The sequence below is a fragment of the Sturnira hondurensis genome, unplaced genomic scaffold (genome assembly GCF_014824575.4).
Source record: "Sturnira hondurensis isolate 20B ecotype Veracruz unplaced genomic scaffold, ASM1482457v3 Scaffold0010448, whole genome shotgun sequence".
Taxonomy (NCBI): Eukaryota; Metazoa; Chordata; class Mammalia; order Chiroptera; family Phyllostomidae; genus Sturnira; species Sturnira hondurensis.
In genome coordinates this window covers 6,826,133-6,843,052 of record NW_028083079.1, presented here as the reverse complement: position 1 = coordinate 6,843,052, position 16,920 = coordinate 6,826,133, and the positions used below count along the sequence as shown (strand labels likewise).

At 39.6% G+C, this 16,920-nt stretch overlaps 1 protein-coding gene across 1 annotated transcript; it reads left to right on the top strand.

Moving 5' to 3' along the window:
* Positions 1–741: 741 nt before the first annotated feature.
* On the top strand, positions 742–15,986 carry LOC118995925 (N-acetyllactosaminide alpha-1,3-galactosyltransferase-like). The gene is given in 5 exon segments (XM_037059050.1): positions 742–752; positions 1,617–1,649; positions 4,310–4,360; positions 11,256–11,387; positions 15,233–15,986. Coding segments are annotated over 5 exon segments (981 nt in total).
* Positions 15,987–16,920: the final 934 nt, after the last annotated feature.

The window sequence follows — 16,920 nt, the reverse complement described above, 5'->3', positions numbered from 1 at the left end:
ACCAGCTTAGACCAGTTAACATCCTCAGACTTTGGTGGATGACTCAAATATGTAGTGTCTTGTCACTAACTCAACTCTGTTTTCATGTAAATCAACATCTGATGACCAGAAGTGCCTAAAATCCTAGATAGAATCTATGAAGTCCTGTAGTTTAAGTCACAGAGAGGTAGAATTCAACACAGCTTACTCTGTATACATTGTACTTCATTTAATCTACTTTTATCTGTTTCCCTTTCCTCCCAGTAAAAGATGAGATACAAAAGAAAAACAATTCTATTGTCACTACTCTTATTGTCTCTATGGGCCTTGCAAAGAGAGTATCAATTCAGGTAACTTTAAAAAATCAATAAATACTTTATTCTGGTGCTTGGTAAGGATATGGTGACATCATGAAAGTGATAGGCTCTGCGAACCAAAAAGTGGCCAGTTCGATTCCCACCAGTCACGGCACGTGCCTGGGTTGTGGGCTGGGTCGTGGGCTGGGTCCCCGGTAGTGGGCGTGCAAGAGGCAACCACACATTGATGTTTCTCTCCCTCTCTTTCTCCTTCCCTTCCCCTCTCTCTAAAAAGAAAGAAATAACATCTTTCTTTAAAAAAGTGATAGGCTCATCCCCTGAATAAATCACCATCCATCTATATCAATCCAAATATACCTAAATACATGCAAATGACATCCAAACATATCAGCATAAATGTAGCCTTCAGCATAAAAATTCTCTGTTTCTAATGGGTCAAAGCTAAATGCGATTTTTGTAAGCCGAAATGTGTGTGGAGAAGCCATGTTAAGCTGCCAAGGCAACTCCTGTGTAATTATGGCAATGTAATGTTAGTAAATACGACAGAGAAACTGTCATTTTAAATAGTGGCATTGTCTTTAAGAAACACCCTTAATACTGGTGTCTTGTGGCACTATGTGTGGTATTTGCCCTCTATATATTTGAGGCAAGCAGAAAAACTTCATTTGCAGTTAGCAAATTCCATTGTTTTAATGATATTAAGTAAGTGCTCTCATGTGTACCTTAAAGAATTATTTTTTAAGATATAGCATATGAGTAATATTTATTAGTCAAATCGCCTCAGTAATTTTTTAATCATGTTTATTATTGCACTCTAAAGCCAACCATGTCCTTGGCACACAGTATGTCTTAGTCCACTTGGGCTGCTATAACAAAATACCATAGACTGGATGGCTTATGAACAGAAATTTACTTCTCACAGTGCTGGAGGCTGGCAAGTCCAAGATCAAGGCACTAGCAGGTGTGGTGCCTGGTGAAGGCCTGTTCCTGACTCCTAGATAGCCATCCCATCCCCGCATCCTCAGTGCAAGGAGTTAGGGCGCCCTCTGGGGTCCCATTCTTGAGGGCTCCATCCTGCTGACCTAATCACCCCACCTCCCAACACCATCACATTGGAAGTTAGGGTTGCAACAGAAGATTTTGAGGGGGACACAGACATTCTGTCTATACCATTATGTGCTCATTAGATGTTTGGGAAGACTGGGCAATAAAACTGGTTATAAAAGGAATGAATTGACTGGGTATAACCCTAATGATCTTAAATGTGGAAACCCTTCATATATGTTTTAAAGTAACATAATGCTTCTTATTTATCTTAAGCACAAAGAATCTACAGAAGATGTATCGGTGCTGGTAAGTATTTATAAATATGCTATGACCTCTTCTTTGAGAACAAAACTTGTTGGAGGGCAAGGGAGAACCTGCAAATCCCTGGTTCCTGCAGGCAGGGTAAACCAAAGCAGTTTTGCAAACACACGTGGAGACATTCATTTAAGGTCAGAAAACTAGGAGTCAAAGAGAGCAGGCTGGCAGGATTCTGTCTCTGATCGGGGAGTGGGAACTGGTTACAGGAACAAGTTACGAGTCAAAACTCAGTCTGTAGGAACCTTGTGCCTTTCAAAGCTTTGGGCAAACACACAGGAATTAACTCTTGGCTAAAAGACTCTCAGGAGATTGTATTAACCACATGCCACCTGCAAAATCATGTCATCAGAATGTCTGCAGAGAGGAAAACTTCCCCAAAGACTGTGTGAGACCCAGTATCATTACATGTTCCTCAATGTCTTCCATAGTCATGGGAGCCTACATAAGGAAGTGAATGCAACTTGCTTTTCTGATGCTTATTGTGTCCAGGGGCCTTGCCTCTCTGACGGTTCTGTGACTTATAACATCCCCACTAAGACCAGGACTCCATACTTGGGTGAGCTGTGCTGTGCATGCAAATAATATAGTAAGAATGTTTTCATGTACCTGGTAGACTCACAGCCATGGCTAATGGGGGGAGTAACTTTCAGCCACCTGCGGACAGCAGGGAAACCTCTAAGAAAAGGTGGGAATATTCAAGAAAATCTGCTGAAGTAGAGGCTGGGAGAAAGAATAGATTTATATGTTTCCTGGCACAATGTATTCAGTGCGACACAATCTTCAGTGCAGTACAATTTAACAGTTATTCTATTATCTAATCAGAATTCTCTAGCCTTTCCCTACTAACACTCAGCATTCAGAGGCGTCACTGTCAGGGGACAGGGGTGCTGGGTAGAACACCACATCTCATTCGCACCCCTGGTGGTACAGTTACTCTCAACTGTGTACATAGGCACAAAGACGGTCTCATGACTTTTGACTCAGCCACACAGCTGCCCAATCCCCTCATTAACTTAGTCCGGGGTCAGCTCTCCAAGGATGTCCTAGCCAGGGTGCCATTAGAGTGTATAGCAAGGAGGAAAAGTAAAGACTCGGACACAACTGTTTTTCTACCGACTCTGCGATTATGGACAAGGTAATAGAGACTCTTTGTGCCTTAGTTTCCTTATCTAGAAAGTGGGGAGAATAATAATAATAATAATAGCACCTATCTCATAGATGTGGATTAAATTAGATAATACTTAAGAAAGTATTCATGTTAGCTTTTTTTTTGGTTTGGTAGTGTCTTTAATTTTAAAAAAAGTTCAGTTATAGTAGGTGTACATTTAATCTCATCTAGCAGATTAGAAACTATTACCTTTAAGAAGGGATATTTAAAATGAGACCTGAAGGCTATGTAGAAATCAGCAGATCGATTTTGTGGCATGTTTAAGGAAATTTTAAAAAGGCCAGTGAGCCTGGAATATTGTAAGTGTGGGGCTGGGTAGGAGACGTGGCTGGAACAGTGCGAAGGGAGATCATGCAGAATACTATGGCCGTGTAAGGAATGAGGACATGATCCTTGGACAATGGGAAGGCAGTGAATTTTGTTAAACAGAATGACGTGGTAACGCGGGAACTTCAGAAACATAACACTGGAAGCAGAACAGAAAAATGGCAACACGTGGGCAGTCTAAGCAGGTAACACATAGCTCATTGTGGGGGATGGAAACATGCATTACATTGTATTAGTCTCTTTACACTGTGTACCTTTGAAATTTTTCATATTAAGAAGTCTTTTTAAAATGTGTATAGTGGGAGCAATTAGGAGGCTCTAGTAGTGGCCCAGACAAAAGACGATCGTGACTTGAAGACAAGAGGCGGCCAGGTATGGAGAACAGGGGTGGATCTGAGAGATGTTTTGGAGGCAAACCAGCAGGGTTTAATGAGGGAGTTGATGCCGGTACTAACGGAGTACTCTGAGTGCAGCATGACTCTCACATTTCTGCCTTGCCAAGTGGGCCCAGGCAGGTAAGGCAGTGTGTGAAGAGGGCCTACTTTGGGGAAGAAATGATGACTGCAACATCATTTTGTAGTGTCTGCATAAACCCCAAGCAGTAAAGTTCAGAACACTGTTGGATACACGAGTCTTACATTCCTGAGAGAAGTCTAATTGTACATAAACCTTTAAAGCAGGAAAATGTCCAGGAGGCTATCAACCGATCAAATACAGGGCCTTCTGAGAATAAGCATCAAATCAAGGCTGCTGAGCACATAGGACATTCAAGGCTAACCTGAAACAGGAAGTAGGCGTGTATTTCCGGGGTGATGGGAGGCATACATATTCAGCACTATGGGTAAATTTGGATGTGAGGTGGTAGAAAGTTGAGGGAGTTTCCATCTGATGGCTGCTGTTTCCTCTCTGAAGTAATAAGAATGACAACTGTGGAAGCAAAGGTTTCTGGGCAGCACACAGAGTGAGGATGAGGTTGAGGATAACAATTTTTCCACGCCACTACTATTAAAGTTCGTCGCTGTTTTTCTTACTGCTTCAGGCTCACTTCACACTCTACAGCTTATTACAATACAGCCCATGATTTGACAGACATTTAGTTATCTCAAACTCTAATAAGATATAGTGTGACTCTCTGCATTATTTTTCTTGGTAGGTCTGTGACTACTCAACCAGAATTAAATCTATCAGACTGGTTTTTTCCCAGGTAAGAATGCTGAATATTATGTGTGAGATTAATTCATAGATTGCTCAGTAGAAGTTAACAGATGGCAACAATATCACAACTGGCACTCCAAATGGGGGAGAGCGGATGGATCTTTGATTACGTTTTTAAAAATAAGCAGTGGCTAAGACCCACTGGGAATGGACATTAGGACGCACACCCTCCATGAATGAGTGTGTAGATAACAACAATACTCAAAGGCCCTAGAATGGTGGCAGGTCACAGGGGTAAGGGTGTGCTGGAGACCATCTGGTTGATTCTCCTTGTTTCCCCAATGAGGGAACCAAAGCCCTAATCAGACAGATGGATGGGGTGTCTGTGTCCTTCACGTTTTAGTACAACAGCTTCCTTCCCTCCAGCCTCTCTGCCTCCATTGTCTTATCCTACCCATTCATCTTTCATGCTCGATGCCACAGGACTCAAGGGCATGAAGTGACTAGTCAAAATCTGAAAGCAGACATCCATTTGAGATTATTATTGGATACAAGTCCATGACATCCTCCCACACTACCGGGTTGGCCAAAAAGCCTGTTTAGTTTTTTTTCTGTAAAATAAAAGACCCAGTTTTAATTTTCACCAATAACTTTATTGATGTGGATATTTTCAGTATGTGGGCTATCTCCTGCATTGTAGAGCGTTGATTGTTCTCAGTTAATGTCATGATTTGCTCGCTGTCAACTTCAACTAGTCTACCTGACCTTGGAGCATTGTATGGTGAGAAATCTCCAGCACAAAACTTTGCAAACCACTTATGACACGTTCAATCAATCACAGCACCTTCTCCATACATTGCAGCAACCTTTTTTGCACTTCAGTTGTGCTTTTACATTTCTTGCAATGATAAAGCAGGATATACTGAAAATGTTGCATATTTTCTTCCATCTCAATATTAAAATGGCTATATAAAATTTTGATAAGTTTTTTAAATGCATGCTGACATGACAGCTGTCACAATACAATCTAACACAATTGTTTCAAATGAGGTTAAAGACAACTAATGCTACTAGAGCCATCCTGTGGGAAAAGCCAAATGAACTTTTTGGCCAGCCCACATCATAACACTTGTCAGATCTAATCAGCACACAGAAAGCACACCAATTATTTAAACAGAGAATTTAATATAAAGAATTATTACCTCATATAAAGTTGTTAACTAGGTAACTTGAAAGACTTGAAAGAGAATTCTGAGGCATTATGGAGGTAACAACAGGCAGTAACTATTTCTCTTAGGGCTGAAGAAACAAAAGGAAGAAGCTGGGATTATTGAACCTTAGAACAGGGATTTTCAACATTGTTCATCTCACGGCACACACATCTTATTCCACACATCTCATGGAACTAACTACTAAAATTCTGTGACACATCCAAAAATGTATTTTGGATGATCTTATGGAAAAAATAGGTGTAATTTTAATTCACTCATATCAGATGTTATTGTGTTGGCTGTTGTCAATTTCTTTTTAATTTGACAGTCTAAGGGAAAAGAGGTCACACCCTGGCTCGTGTAGCTCAGTGGATTAAGCGCAGGCCTGCAAACCAAAGTGTTCCTTGTTCCATTCCCAGTCAGGGCACATGCATGGGTTCCAGGCCAGGTCCCCAGTAGGGGGCACACAAGAGGCAACCACACATTGATGTTTCACTCCTCTTCTTTCTCCCTCCCTTCCTCTCTCTCTAAAAATAAATACAATCTTAAAAGAAAAGAAGTCAGTGCCCCTGACTAAATAGTCAGGTATGGCATGTTTTAAAAATTCTTAAGGCACACTGGTTGAAAATCACTGTCTTAGAAACTTAAAGAAGCTCTGGGTACTTAAACTCCAAAGCCATATACTTGGTGCTGGTGCCTTGGAGCTCCAGGAAGGCCTGCTGGGGCAGGGAACCAGAACTCTAAGGAGCGCAGTAAGACTGGTTTTGTAAATGTTGGAGAACCTGAAAGCTGGATTCAACTGCTGCTTTGGAAGGGAACTGCTATCGCGGTGGCGAAGACGTATTGCTGGAAAGGGACGTGCAGGAGCAGTACACAAACAAGAAGCCCACAGGAAACAAAGAGCAAGTGCTGTCACTTTCCTCCAGTGCCCTCTATTAGCAAAGCCTAACAGGGTGCCCACTGGCAAATGTGATTTGCAAAGTCCAAGGTCAGCTTAACAAAGTAGAGTATAGGGTGGTGGGTTTAGTTATCAAAAATAGTAAGAGCTTAATAACTCGCACAGAATCCCACTAAGAGAAGTAAAGCACAGCCTAGTGATTCAAGGTGATGATTCATCATACAACTGAACAAAGGAGAAAAACATACAATTGAAAAAGATTCTAAATAGGCTGCTAAATCAAACTCAACACTCATTGCTTTTTCTATTTTTTTCTATGGGGAGTGTGGCTTAAACAATGAAAATTTGGGGTTTTTTCCTACTTCTGAAGACTGGAAGTCGAAGATTAAGGTGTCTGGCAAGTTTTGTTTGTCCTGAGGTCTCTCCTCTTGGCTTGCAGATGGCTGTCCTCTCGCTGTGTCCTTACATGGACTTTTCTCTGTAGGCATACATCCCTGGTGTTTCCTCCTCTTATAAAGACACAAATCCTCCTGGACTACGGCCCCACCATTGTGACCTTATTTAACCATAATTGCCTTTGACCTTTACTTAAAATTAATTGATCATAGTTGTATGGGTTTAATTACAGACTCAATTACATTCCATTAATTTATGTCTATCCTTATGCCAATAGCCACACTGTTTTGATTACTATATCTTTGTAGTAAGTTTTGGAATCAATAAGTGTGAGTCCTCCAACTTCATTCTTCTTTTCCAAGATTGGTTAGTTATTAGAGCCCCTTGCAATTCCTAATGAATTTTAGGCGCAACTTGTCCATTTTTATATATAAAAAAAGGCAGTTGAAAATGGATATATATTAGTTTCCTAGGGCTGGCACAAACTGAGTGGCTTAAAACAACAGAAAATTTTTTCATCACAGTTCTGGAGTCCAGAAATCCAACGTGAAGGTGACATCAGGGCCATACTCAATGTGAAAGCCTTAGGGAAGAGTTCTTCATGCCTCTCCCATGTTCTGGTGGGCCCAGGCGTTCCTTGGCTTGTGGTAGCGTAACTCCAATCGCTGCCTCTTTTTCTTATGGCCTTTTTATCTACATCTCTTCTCAATGTGCCCTTTCGTCTTCTTACAAGGGCATATGTCATTGGATACAGAGCCCGACCTATTTTGGAATGACCTTATTAAAATTAATTACATCTGCAAAGATATTTCTAAATAAGGTAATACTCTGAAGTTCCAAGTGGGTTTGAATTCCAGCGGTGGGGGCAAAGGGGATACACTATTAAACCCGTGACAGAGAGAGATTACACTGAACCTGTAGATCACTTGGGGCTGTGTTGCCATCTTAACAATATTAAACCTTCTATCCCATGAATGTGGGATATCTTTTTATTTATTTAGGCCTTCTTTAATCTTTTTCAACAATGTTTGGTAATTTTCATGCTAAAAGTCTTACACCTTCTTGGTTACATTTATTTCTAAATATTTTATTATTTTTGCTGCTATTGTGAGTGAAATTGTTTTCTAAATTTTATTTTTGGATTGTTCATTTCTTATATACAGAAACACATATGATTTTTGCATGTTGATCTTACAGATTTCTTAGAATTTTCTCTGCTTAGTAGAGAGAGTTGCATTTCTTCCTTTCCAATTTGGATGCTGTTTATTTCATTTTCTTGCTTAATTTCTCTGGTTAAACTTCCAGTACAATGTTAAATGGAAGTGGGCAAAACAGACATTCTTGTTTTGTTCCTGATTTTGAAGGGAAAGCTCTCAGTTTCTCAACAATAAGTGTGATGTCAGTTGTGGGTTTTACATGCTTTTTATCACACAGAGGAAGTTCCCTCCTACTCCTACTTGGGTATTTTTATCGTAAAAAAGTGTGGGATTTTTGTCAAAGCCTTTTCTACCTCAATGAAAGTAAATTGTGCTTTTTTTCTTTCATTTTCTTAATATGGTGTTTTACATTGATAAGTATTTGTATGCTGACCTAGTCTTGCATTCCTGACTAAATCCCACTTGGTCATGGTGGGATTTTAACATGTTGCTGGATTCAGTTTGCTAAAATTTTGTTGAGAACTTTTGCATCTACATTCATAACATATTTTTGTGTATATTTTTCTTTTCTTGAGGTGTCTAATGCTGGCCTCAGACTGGCCTCATTCCCTTTTCTTCTACTTCTTTGGAAAACTTAGAGAATAATTGCTGTTAATTTTTTAAATCATTGGTAGAATTCGCCAGTGAAGCCATCTGGTCTTGGGATTTTCTTTGCTGGAACATTTTCAATTACCAATTTGATTTCTTTATTTGTTACAGGTTTATTAAGGTTTTCTGTTTCTTCTTGAACCAGATTTTGCAGTTTGTGTATTTCTAGGAATTTGTCCATTTCATTTAGGTTATCTAAGATGTTGGCATATGTCACTTACTGTATTTTCTTATAATCATTTTCATATTTGTAAGGTCTATATGATGTCCCCATTTCCATTCCTGATTTTAATCATTTGAGTCATCTCTGGTTTTTTTCTTAGCCAGACTAGTTGAAGGTTTGTCAATTTTGTGGTTCTTCTCAAAGAACCATCTTTTGGTTTCTCTGATTCTATTATTTTCCTTTCTCTCTGGCAGTTGTCTCTGCTATAGTCTTTATTTTGTCTCCCTTCTGCTTGTTTTAGGCTTGGTTTGCCCCCTTTTTTCTAGTTCCTTAAGGTGGAAAGTGAGGTTATTGATATGAGATACTTCATCTTTTTCAATATAATATTCACAGCTATACATTTCCTTCTGAGTACTGCTTTTTACTGCATCCCCATAAGTTTTGGTATGTTGTATTTTCTCAGTGTATTTTCTAATTTCCTTTGTGATTTTCTTCTTTGACTTATAGGTTGTTCAAGAGTGTTGTTTAATTCCCACATATTTGGAGAGCTTTCAGGTTTACTTCTGCTGTTGACTTCTAATTTCAGACCATTGTCAATGGAAAGATAATTTGTATGTTTCCAACCATTTTGCTTATTGAGATTTGTTTCATGGCTTGATATATCATCCTGGAAATGTTTCAGGTGTATTTGAGAAGAATATGCATTCTGTTGTTAGTTAAAGTGTTCTATGTACACCTGATCACATCTGCTGTTGAACTCTTATGGTGAGTTTTGTTCATATCTCAGCTCCAGAAATTCTGTTTGGTTCCTTTTTTGTAATTTCTGTCCCTTTATTGTGACTCTCTGTTGAAAAAGTGTCCTTTCCATTTCCTTTAGTTCTTTGTACAGAGTCTCTTTTGGCTCTTTAGGCAGATTTTAAATTGACTTAGAGTCTTTGTCTAATAAGCCCAATGTCAGGGCTTACCCAGGGACAGTTTTTGCTAGTTTTTTCCTTTGAATGGGCCATACATTCTTGTTTCTTTGCATGCCTTATAATTTTTGGTTGAAAACTAGACATTTTGAATATTACAATGTGCTCACTCTGGAAATCAGATTATTTTGCTCCACAGAGTTTGTTGTTCTTGCTAACTGTAGGTTGTAGGTGTTTCTGTTTAGTGACTCTTCTAAACAATCTTTAAAAGATTGTATTCTTTGTGTCTTGTTTGGTCTTAGAAGTCCCTGTTTATTTAGCTTTTGGTTAGATAATAGTTTCACAGAGATTTCAGTAAGTGCCTAAAGCTGGATCTGGGAGGATGTTGGAGGGCAGGAGAAAAAAAGAAAAAGAAAAAGGAGGGGGAGTAAAAGGAGGAGGAAGAGAAAAGAAACAAAAGAAAAGAAAACTAAGAAGAAGAAACTCAGAATTTTTGAAGATTGGCTCTGTATTTGGACCCTCCTTCAACACAGCCCAGTAATTTATGACTATACTGGAGCCTTCACTTCTGGCTTGCATTGAGCCTGATATCAGCAGCAGATGAAACCATTGGGTCTTCACAGATCTTTTCTGAGCATACACTGTGCCCTGAACAGATGCATGGATTCTCAATTCCACATGGGACTGGAATGTGGATCTTGTTATACATGGGATCTTGTTGAAGCCCTTACTTTTCAAAGAACTCTTACAGACTTTTCCTCCCAGGCTTTCAGCATACCTAGTTTTTATTTCAAACCATAATCTTTTGCCCCAGGTGGCAGGTGTTCGTTGCTCCTCTTCAAAATGTTTAAAAAAAAACATTGAAAACATTCACTTAGCCATTTTTCTGTTCTCGGAGAGTTCTGAGTTAAGTGATATAGCCAGTCCTTCAGGAAAACTCTCAAAACAAACAAAATCTTTTGAGAATTAGATCTGCTCTTTTCCCTCTGGACCCAGATACCCACACTGAGAACATACTTTGCTGTTTCATAATTTGCACTGTCATACTGGTGCAAGGCAAAGTTTAAAAAAAATATCACAAAGCTCTCCTACTCCTACCATATTAAGTCATCTTTTTATTGATTTAACTTCGTTTAATTGCTCTAAAATTTTGGCTATCTTTTAGAGGTCTGACAAAGTTGATTTTGGCAGTACACAGTAGCATTAGCATTGAAAACATTTGAGATTATGAAAACTGGGAAGTTCAGTTTTCAAAATATGATTTCTGAAAATAATCAATGTCCAAAAGCCTAGGACCAAGAGATTTTGTCCAAATATAAGACAAATGGTTACTTCAGACTTGTGTGTCCTCAGAGGTCTCGGAATCACTGTATAACAAATCTGTAAATATACTTTTATAATGATCTGGCCATTCTGATAAGCTGTTTCTCCAGTTATAACCATTAAGGCTTATGGTTAAGAGTAAGGGAATACTGCAATCAGACAAGACCTATACATAAGTCCTATCTACTGAAATTTTTTAAAGGTGTTTTGTTCATAATTTTTATGTCTTTCTTACAGAGCATCCATGAATGCAACCACCCACTGGTCAGCTCCAGTTGTGTGGCACGGCACTTACAAAGAAGAAGTGTTGGAAAAGTATTACACAAATCATAAAATTACTGTGGGGCTGACTGTGTTTGCTGTGGGAAGGTAGGAAATACTAAACGTTTTTTACATTCAGGCTTTTTATTATAGAAAATGAGAGATTATCAATAATTCCACCCTAAGAATCTAGAAAAAGTAGAGCAAAATGAGGTCAAAGCAAGCAGGAGTAAGGAAATAATAAAGAACAGAAACCCATGAAATTGAAAACAGAAAAGCAATAGAGAAAAATCAGTGAAACGAGTAGCTGGTTCTTGGAATGAAATAAAATTCACAATCATCCAGGAAGTCGGACAAAGAAAAGGAATGATACAAATTACAAATAACAGGAAAGGAACAGCGTATATTATCTCAGACTCTCAGACATCAAAAGGGTGACCAGGGAATACTAGAAAACACTCTACACACAGACACTTGACAACTTAGATAAAATGGACCTTGAAAACCATAAACCACCATAATTCAACCAACATGAAATAGATCATTTGAATAGCCTGACAGCTATTGAGGAAATAGAATTCACAATTTTGAAAACTCCCCAAATCTCCAGGCCCAGATGGTTTATGGGAGAATTCTAGCAAATATTTAAGGAAGAATTAACATCAATGCTGCACAGTCTCTTACAAAAAACAGAAGAGGGAACATTTCCCAGTTCATTTTATGAAGCAAGTGCTGCCCCGATAGCAAAATCATACAAAAAAGTGCAAGAAAGTATGAAGTTGAACAATGTATCCATTACTAATTAAAATTATAAAGTTTGTAGTAATCTGGTATTGATATTAATGTATTGCAAAGTATTGATATTAATGTATTCTTTATCAAGAAAAAATAGACAGAGAAAAGAAGGGAGGAAGGGAGAAAGGGAGAGGAAGAGGAGAGAGAAAGGAAGGAAGAAAGGAAGGAGAGAGGGAGAGAAGAAATACTTCCTGGCAATGACATTGTACATCTGCAGAGAGAGACTCCCACAAATGGCACTGCAGAAAGTCAATGCCACCATGGGAAGATTAGAATTGTACCTCTATAGCACACCATACTCAAGTGTATACAAACATTAAGTTGCAGGTAGTTCAAAGACAAAAAGTTGAAAGAGAACTATAGTTTATCCTCATAAATTTAGAACAGAAAAGGATTTCTTAATCAAGAGACAGAAAATAGCTCCTGCTGGTGTGGCACTGTTGGTCGGAGCACTGTCCCACACACCAAAAAGTTGGCGGTTTGATACTGGGCATGCACCTAGGCTGTGGGTTCAATCCCCTGCCAGGGCATGTATGAGAGGCTGCCGGCTGAGGTTTCTCTCTCCTGTCACTGTTTCTCTCTCTCTCTCCCCCTTTCTCTCTCTCTGAAATAAATATGTGTATTTTTTAAAGACACGGAAAGTATTAACAAAGGGGAAGGCTGATGAAATAAGAAATAATCAGAAAAAAACCCTGAATTGATGGCCATTCTACAACCTGATCAGGACTCTTTGAAATGGTCATGGTCATGAACGAGGAGCGAAACTGACACAGGTTAGAGGAGATTAAGGAGACATAAGGACTAAATGCAATGTGTGTCCTGCATTAATCCTGGAAACTAAAAAAGGCCATTGGGGGAAATACTGGTGAAACCCAAATAAATCTGTGGTTTAGTTAATAGTATTTTACCACCGATATCTCCTAGTTCTGAAAAATGTACTATGGTTTTATAAAATGTTAACATTAGGAGAAGGTGGGTAAAGTATATGTGGGAGCCTTCTATAATGTATTTGCATCTTTGAGTAAATCTAGTGACATTCTACAATAGAAGGATCTTTAAAAATAAAAAGGAATTAAGTTTTCCACTGTAGTTTGGTGCCTGACCATAAGCTTTTTTGATTATGAATGCCTGACATGAAGACTTGGTTGCTGGGGCGCCCTGTTCAGACATCCACCTCAAATACGCACACTGCTGTCTGCGCCTTGGGTAGCAGCTAAACAGCTGGACAAAGGGCCAGCCGCCCCACCCATGAAATTTCTGTTACAAAGCCCGGGGGACCCTTGGTAACTGACTCCTTGAGAAATCCTACTTTTTCCTTCCCACACTTTAATTTCCACTCTTATGCTTTAAATTTGCTAGTAAAAAGCAAATTTGTGAAACCCCAGGCACCCCATCCTCTCCCAGGGGTGTCCAACCCATGGGTGGGGGGGCTGCATGAGGCCCAACACAAAATCATAAATTTACTTAAAACCTTTTTTTTTTGCTCTCAGTTTTCATTAGTGTTTGTGTATTTAATGTGTGGGCCAAGACAACTCTTCTTCTTCCAGTGTGGCCCAGAGATGCCAAAGGTCGGGGACACCCCTCCTACCCCAACAAAGGCAGAATCCCAGCTCTGAGTTTGCTCTCCCCCTCCCTCCCGGCTTCCCTGTCTTGTGGTCCTGGGCACACTGTGTACCCTCCAGGACTTGTGACCCTTGTGTTTTCAAAGCTCCCTGATGGCCGTTCTGAGGTGCACCTCACAATCATAATAAGAACCACGGCACAGGGTCCGCTGCACTGTTGCTAGGGCAGTGTCGGTGGGGGTCTCACCACAAGTAGTAGGAGCCCAGGTAAATGGCTCCAGGGATTCCTAGGCGATCGCATCACTATCAATAGGCTGAGACTGACAGAAAACAGCCCTGTATCACACCACACTAAAAAATTAATTCAGATGGATAATAGGCTTAAATGTGAAAGAGCAAACAATAAAGCTACTGAAAAAAAAATGCAGGTTTTCACTACCTTGAGGAGGCAAATATTTCAGAAACACGACACAAAAGCACTAACCAGAAAAGAGATCTTGATAAATTGGGCTTCTTTGGATTTTGGTTGCTAGCTTCCGAGGTTTCATTCTTCTTATTCCTGAGTAATAGTCCACTGTATATGAATATAAACCACAACTTCCTTATGCATCCATCTGTTGACAGACACTTAGGCTTGGCCATTGCAAATAGTGCCGCAGTGAACATGGGGTGCATATGTCTCTTCCAATTAGTGTTTTTGTTTTCTTTAGATAAATTCCCAGAACTTGATTTTAAAGATTATATAAACATTATTTGAAGCTGAGCCACATATGATTACCTTTCCTTTCTAAAATTTACCTGAGATTATTTATTACCCTGAGACTCTTTCTGGCTTGAGAGACTGGAAATGAGAAAGTTTATTTCCCAATCCAGTAACCTTAGCACCACATTTTTAAAGGCCACACAGCAAAATAAGGAAGTCAGTGCAGACAGTGGGGTATTAATCACCCCACCTCTGACCGTTTATGCATACCTGGCGACGCCTGAAGCAAGCCACAGGTATCAATGCAATGACCCAAGACCTTTCTCGCCTACAACCTCCAAAGCAAGGTCCTGGTGCTCTGATGACTCTGGAAACTTTGTCTCTCACGTTGCACTGGGCTCCATGCAATTTCCTGACCTCACCAACGTTCATTCGCTCTTGTGAGGAACTCCTCTCCCATGATCCTTGGAACCCCGCTGGAGAGAGGAAAGGTGGATCATTTCACTTTCTTTTACACTGCTTAAATGCAACTCAAGAAGCATATCTAATATTCGGTTGCTTAGTAGCATTTTTGGATAAACTATAGTCAGTGTAATTTAAATGCTATGTGTCCCACTAAAACACAGGTGGCATATACAAGGCCCACAGGCCAAATCCAACCCTCCACCTTGTTTTATCCCGTCTGGCACCTTGTTTCTACCTGGTGGCAGTGCCGACTGTTAAGTCACTTAACTGTTAAGGAGTAGTTACATTTATACAGTCCTGAAATTACATTCGGCCCTTTGAAGGCAATAGTGTGGCTGATGTGGCCCCCCCGTGAAAATGAGTTTGACACCCTTACACTAAAATATAAGAAAGTAAACTTAATTGTTTCTTTTTTTTTTACTTCACAGATATATTGAAACCTATTTGTTGAACTTTATGTTATCTGCTAATAATTATTTTATGGTTGGCCAGAGAGTCATAATTTATGTCCTGACAGACAACTTCTCCAAGGTGCCTTGGATAGAGCTGAGTCCCCTCCGTACAATCAAAGTTTTTGAAATTAAGCGAGAGAAGAGATGGCAAGATGTCAGTATGATGCGCATGAAGACCATCAGCGAACATGTTGTAGATCACATCCAATACGAAGTCGACTTTCTCTTCTGCATGGACGTGGACCAAGTCTTCCTGCAGAAATACGGGTTGGAGACCCTGGGGCAGTCCATAGCTCAGTTACATTGTTACTGGTATAAGGCACATCCTATACAGGTACCTTATGAGAGAAATCAGTTATCGGAAGCATATATACCTATTGGTCAGGGAGACTTTTATTACCATGCTGCTATATTTGGTGGTACTCCCGTTCAGGTTCTCAACATTGCCAGGGCATGCTTCAAAGGAATAATGACTGATAAGAAAAATAACATTGAAGCGGTATGGCATGATGAAAGTCATTTGAACAAGTATTTCTTTCTCCATAAACCCACTAAACTCTTATCTCCAGAATATAGTTGGGATCGTCGTGTACAAAGTACTGATGAAATTAAAGCCATCAAAATAATCTGGGCTTTTAAGCATTATAAGATTGTTAGAGCAACACATAATGAATAAGCCCTTCCCTCCTTACCAGTTATGAATGTAAGAGCATTGCTTTGTCTTAGATGATTAGCACTCATCAAACTTTAGCAGTAAAAAAATCACTAACAGAATGGCAAGTTCACCAACACAACACACTCATACTTCTCCTCACGTTCGTTTGAATTGTCTAATGTGTGATGTAGCAGGTGCAGAATGCATGTATTCACATCGGATGATGATAGAGCGATTTTATGTCCTCTGTGAATGTTGAAAATATGTTATTTGTTGGGTCACATTGAACAAAATAGAACCTGTCACAAGAAAGTGAAACCTGAAACATTCTCATTGATCCAAGTAGATAAACATTTCTCACATCACTCGAGGATATGGATTGTCTAGAGGTGTGGGTAAGGGAAAGTCGTGGGACTATGCTAAAAGCTATGTTAAAACTTTGAGGACATTAAAGCTGCCACCAGATGGGCAGACAGGCAGGAAACTTTGAGTCATTCGAAAAGAACTGTGTGTTTTAAAACTACAAAGTCGTTTATTGTAAAAACTAATGAAAATAAAATTAAAATAATATAGAGGAAAAGTTGAAAGTATCCCTTTACTCTCTTTGAAACCTTGCCCCTCAAAATTCCTTGTATATGCACTTATATACCCGCCACATGAACACACACACACATACACACATGTGCTGTATGCTTATATAATATCTTACACAAACTGAGTTATCACACAAATGCACACACACACACTCATTGGTAGTCAGGGTCCAGGTAGGAGAACAGAAACTACGGCTGTCGGTGTTCCAAACAGTGGGGATTTGAGACAGTGAACTGAACACACAGGTGATCAAAGCGTGGAGGAACACACGAGCGAGAGTGGGGTAACTCATAACTGTTTCTTTTAAATGAAGGCAATAACCCTTCTAGGGCTGCAGGACACATTGTAAGGTGTCCAAAAAGGGCTAAAACGCAGCGTGAGTCACCTGACGTGAGCTGGGACATGAGAGAGAAAT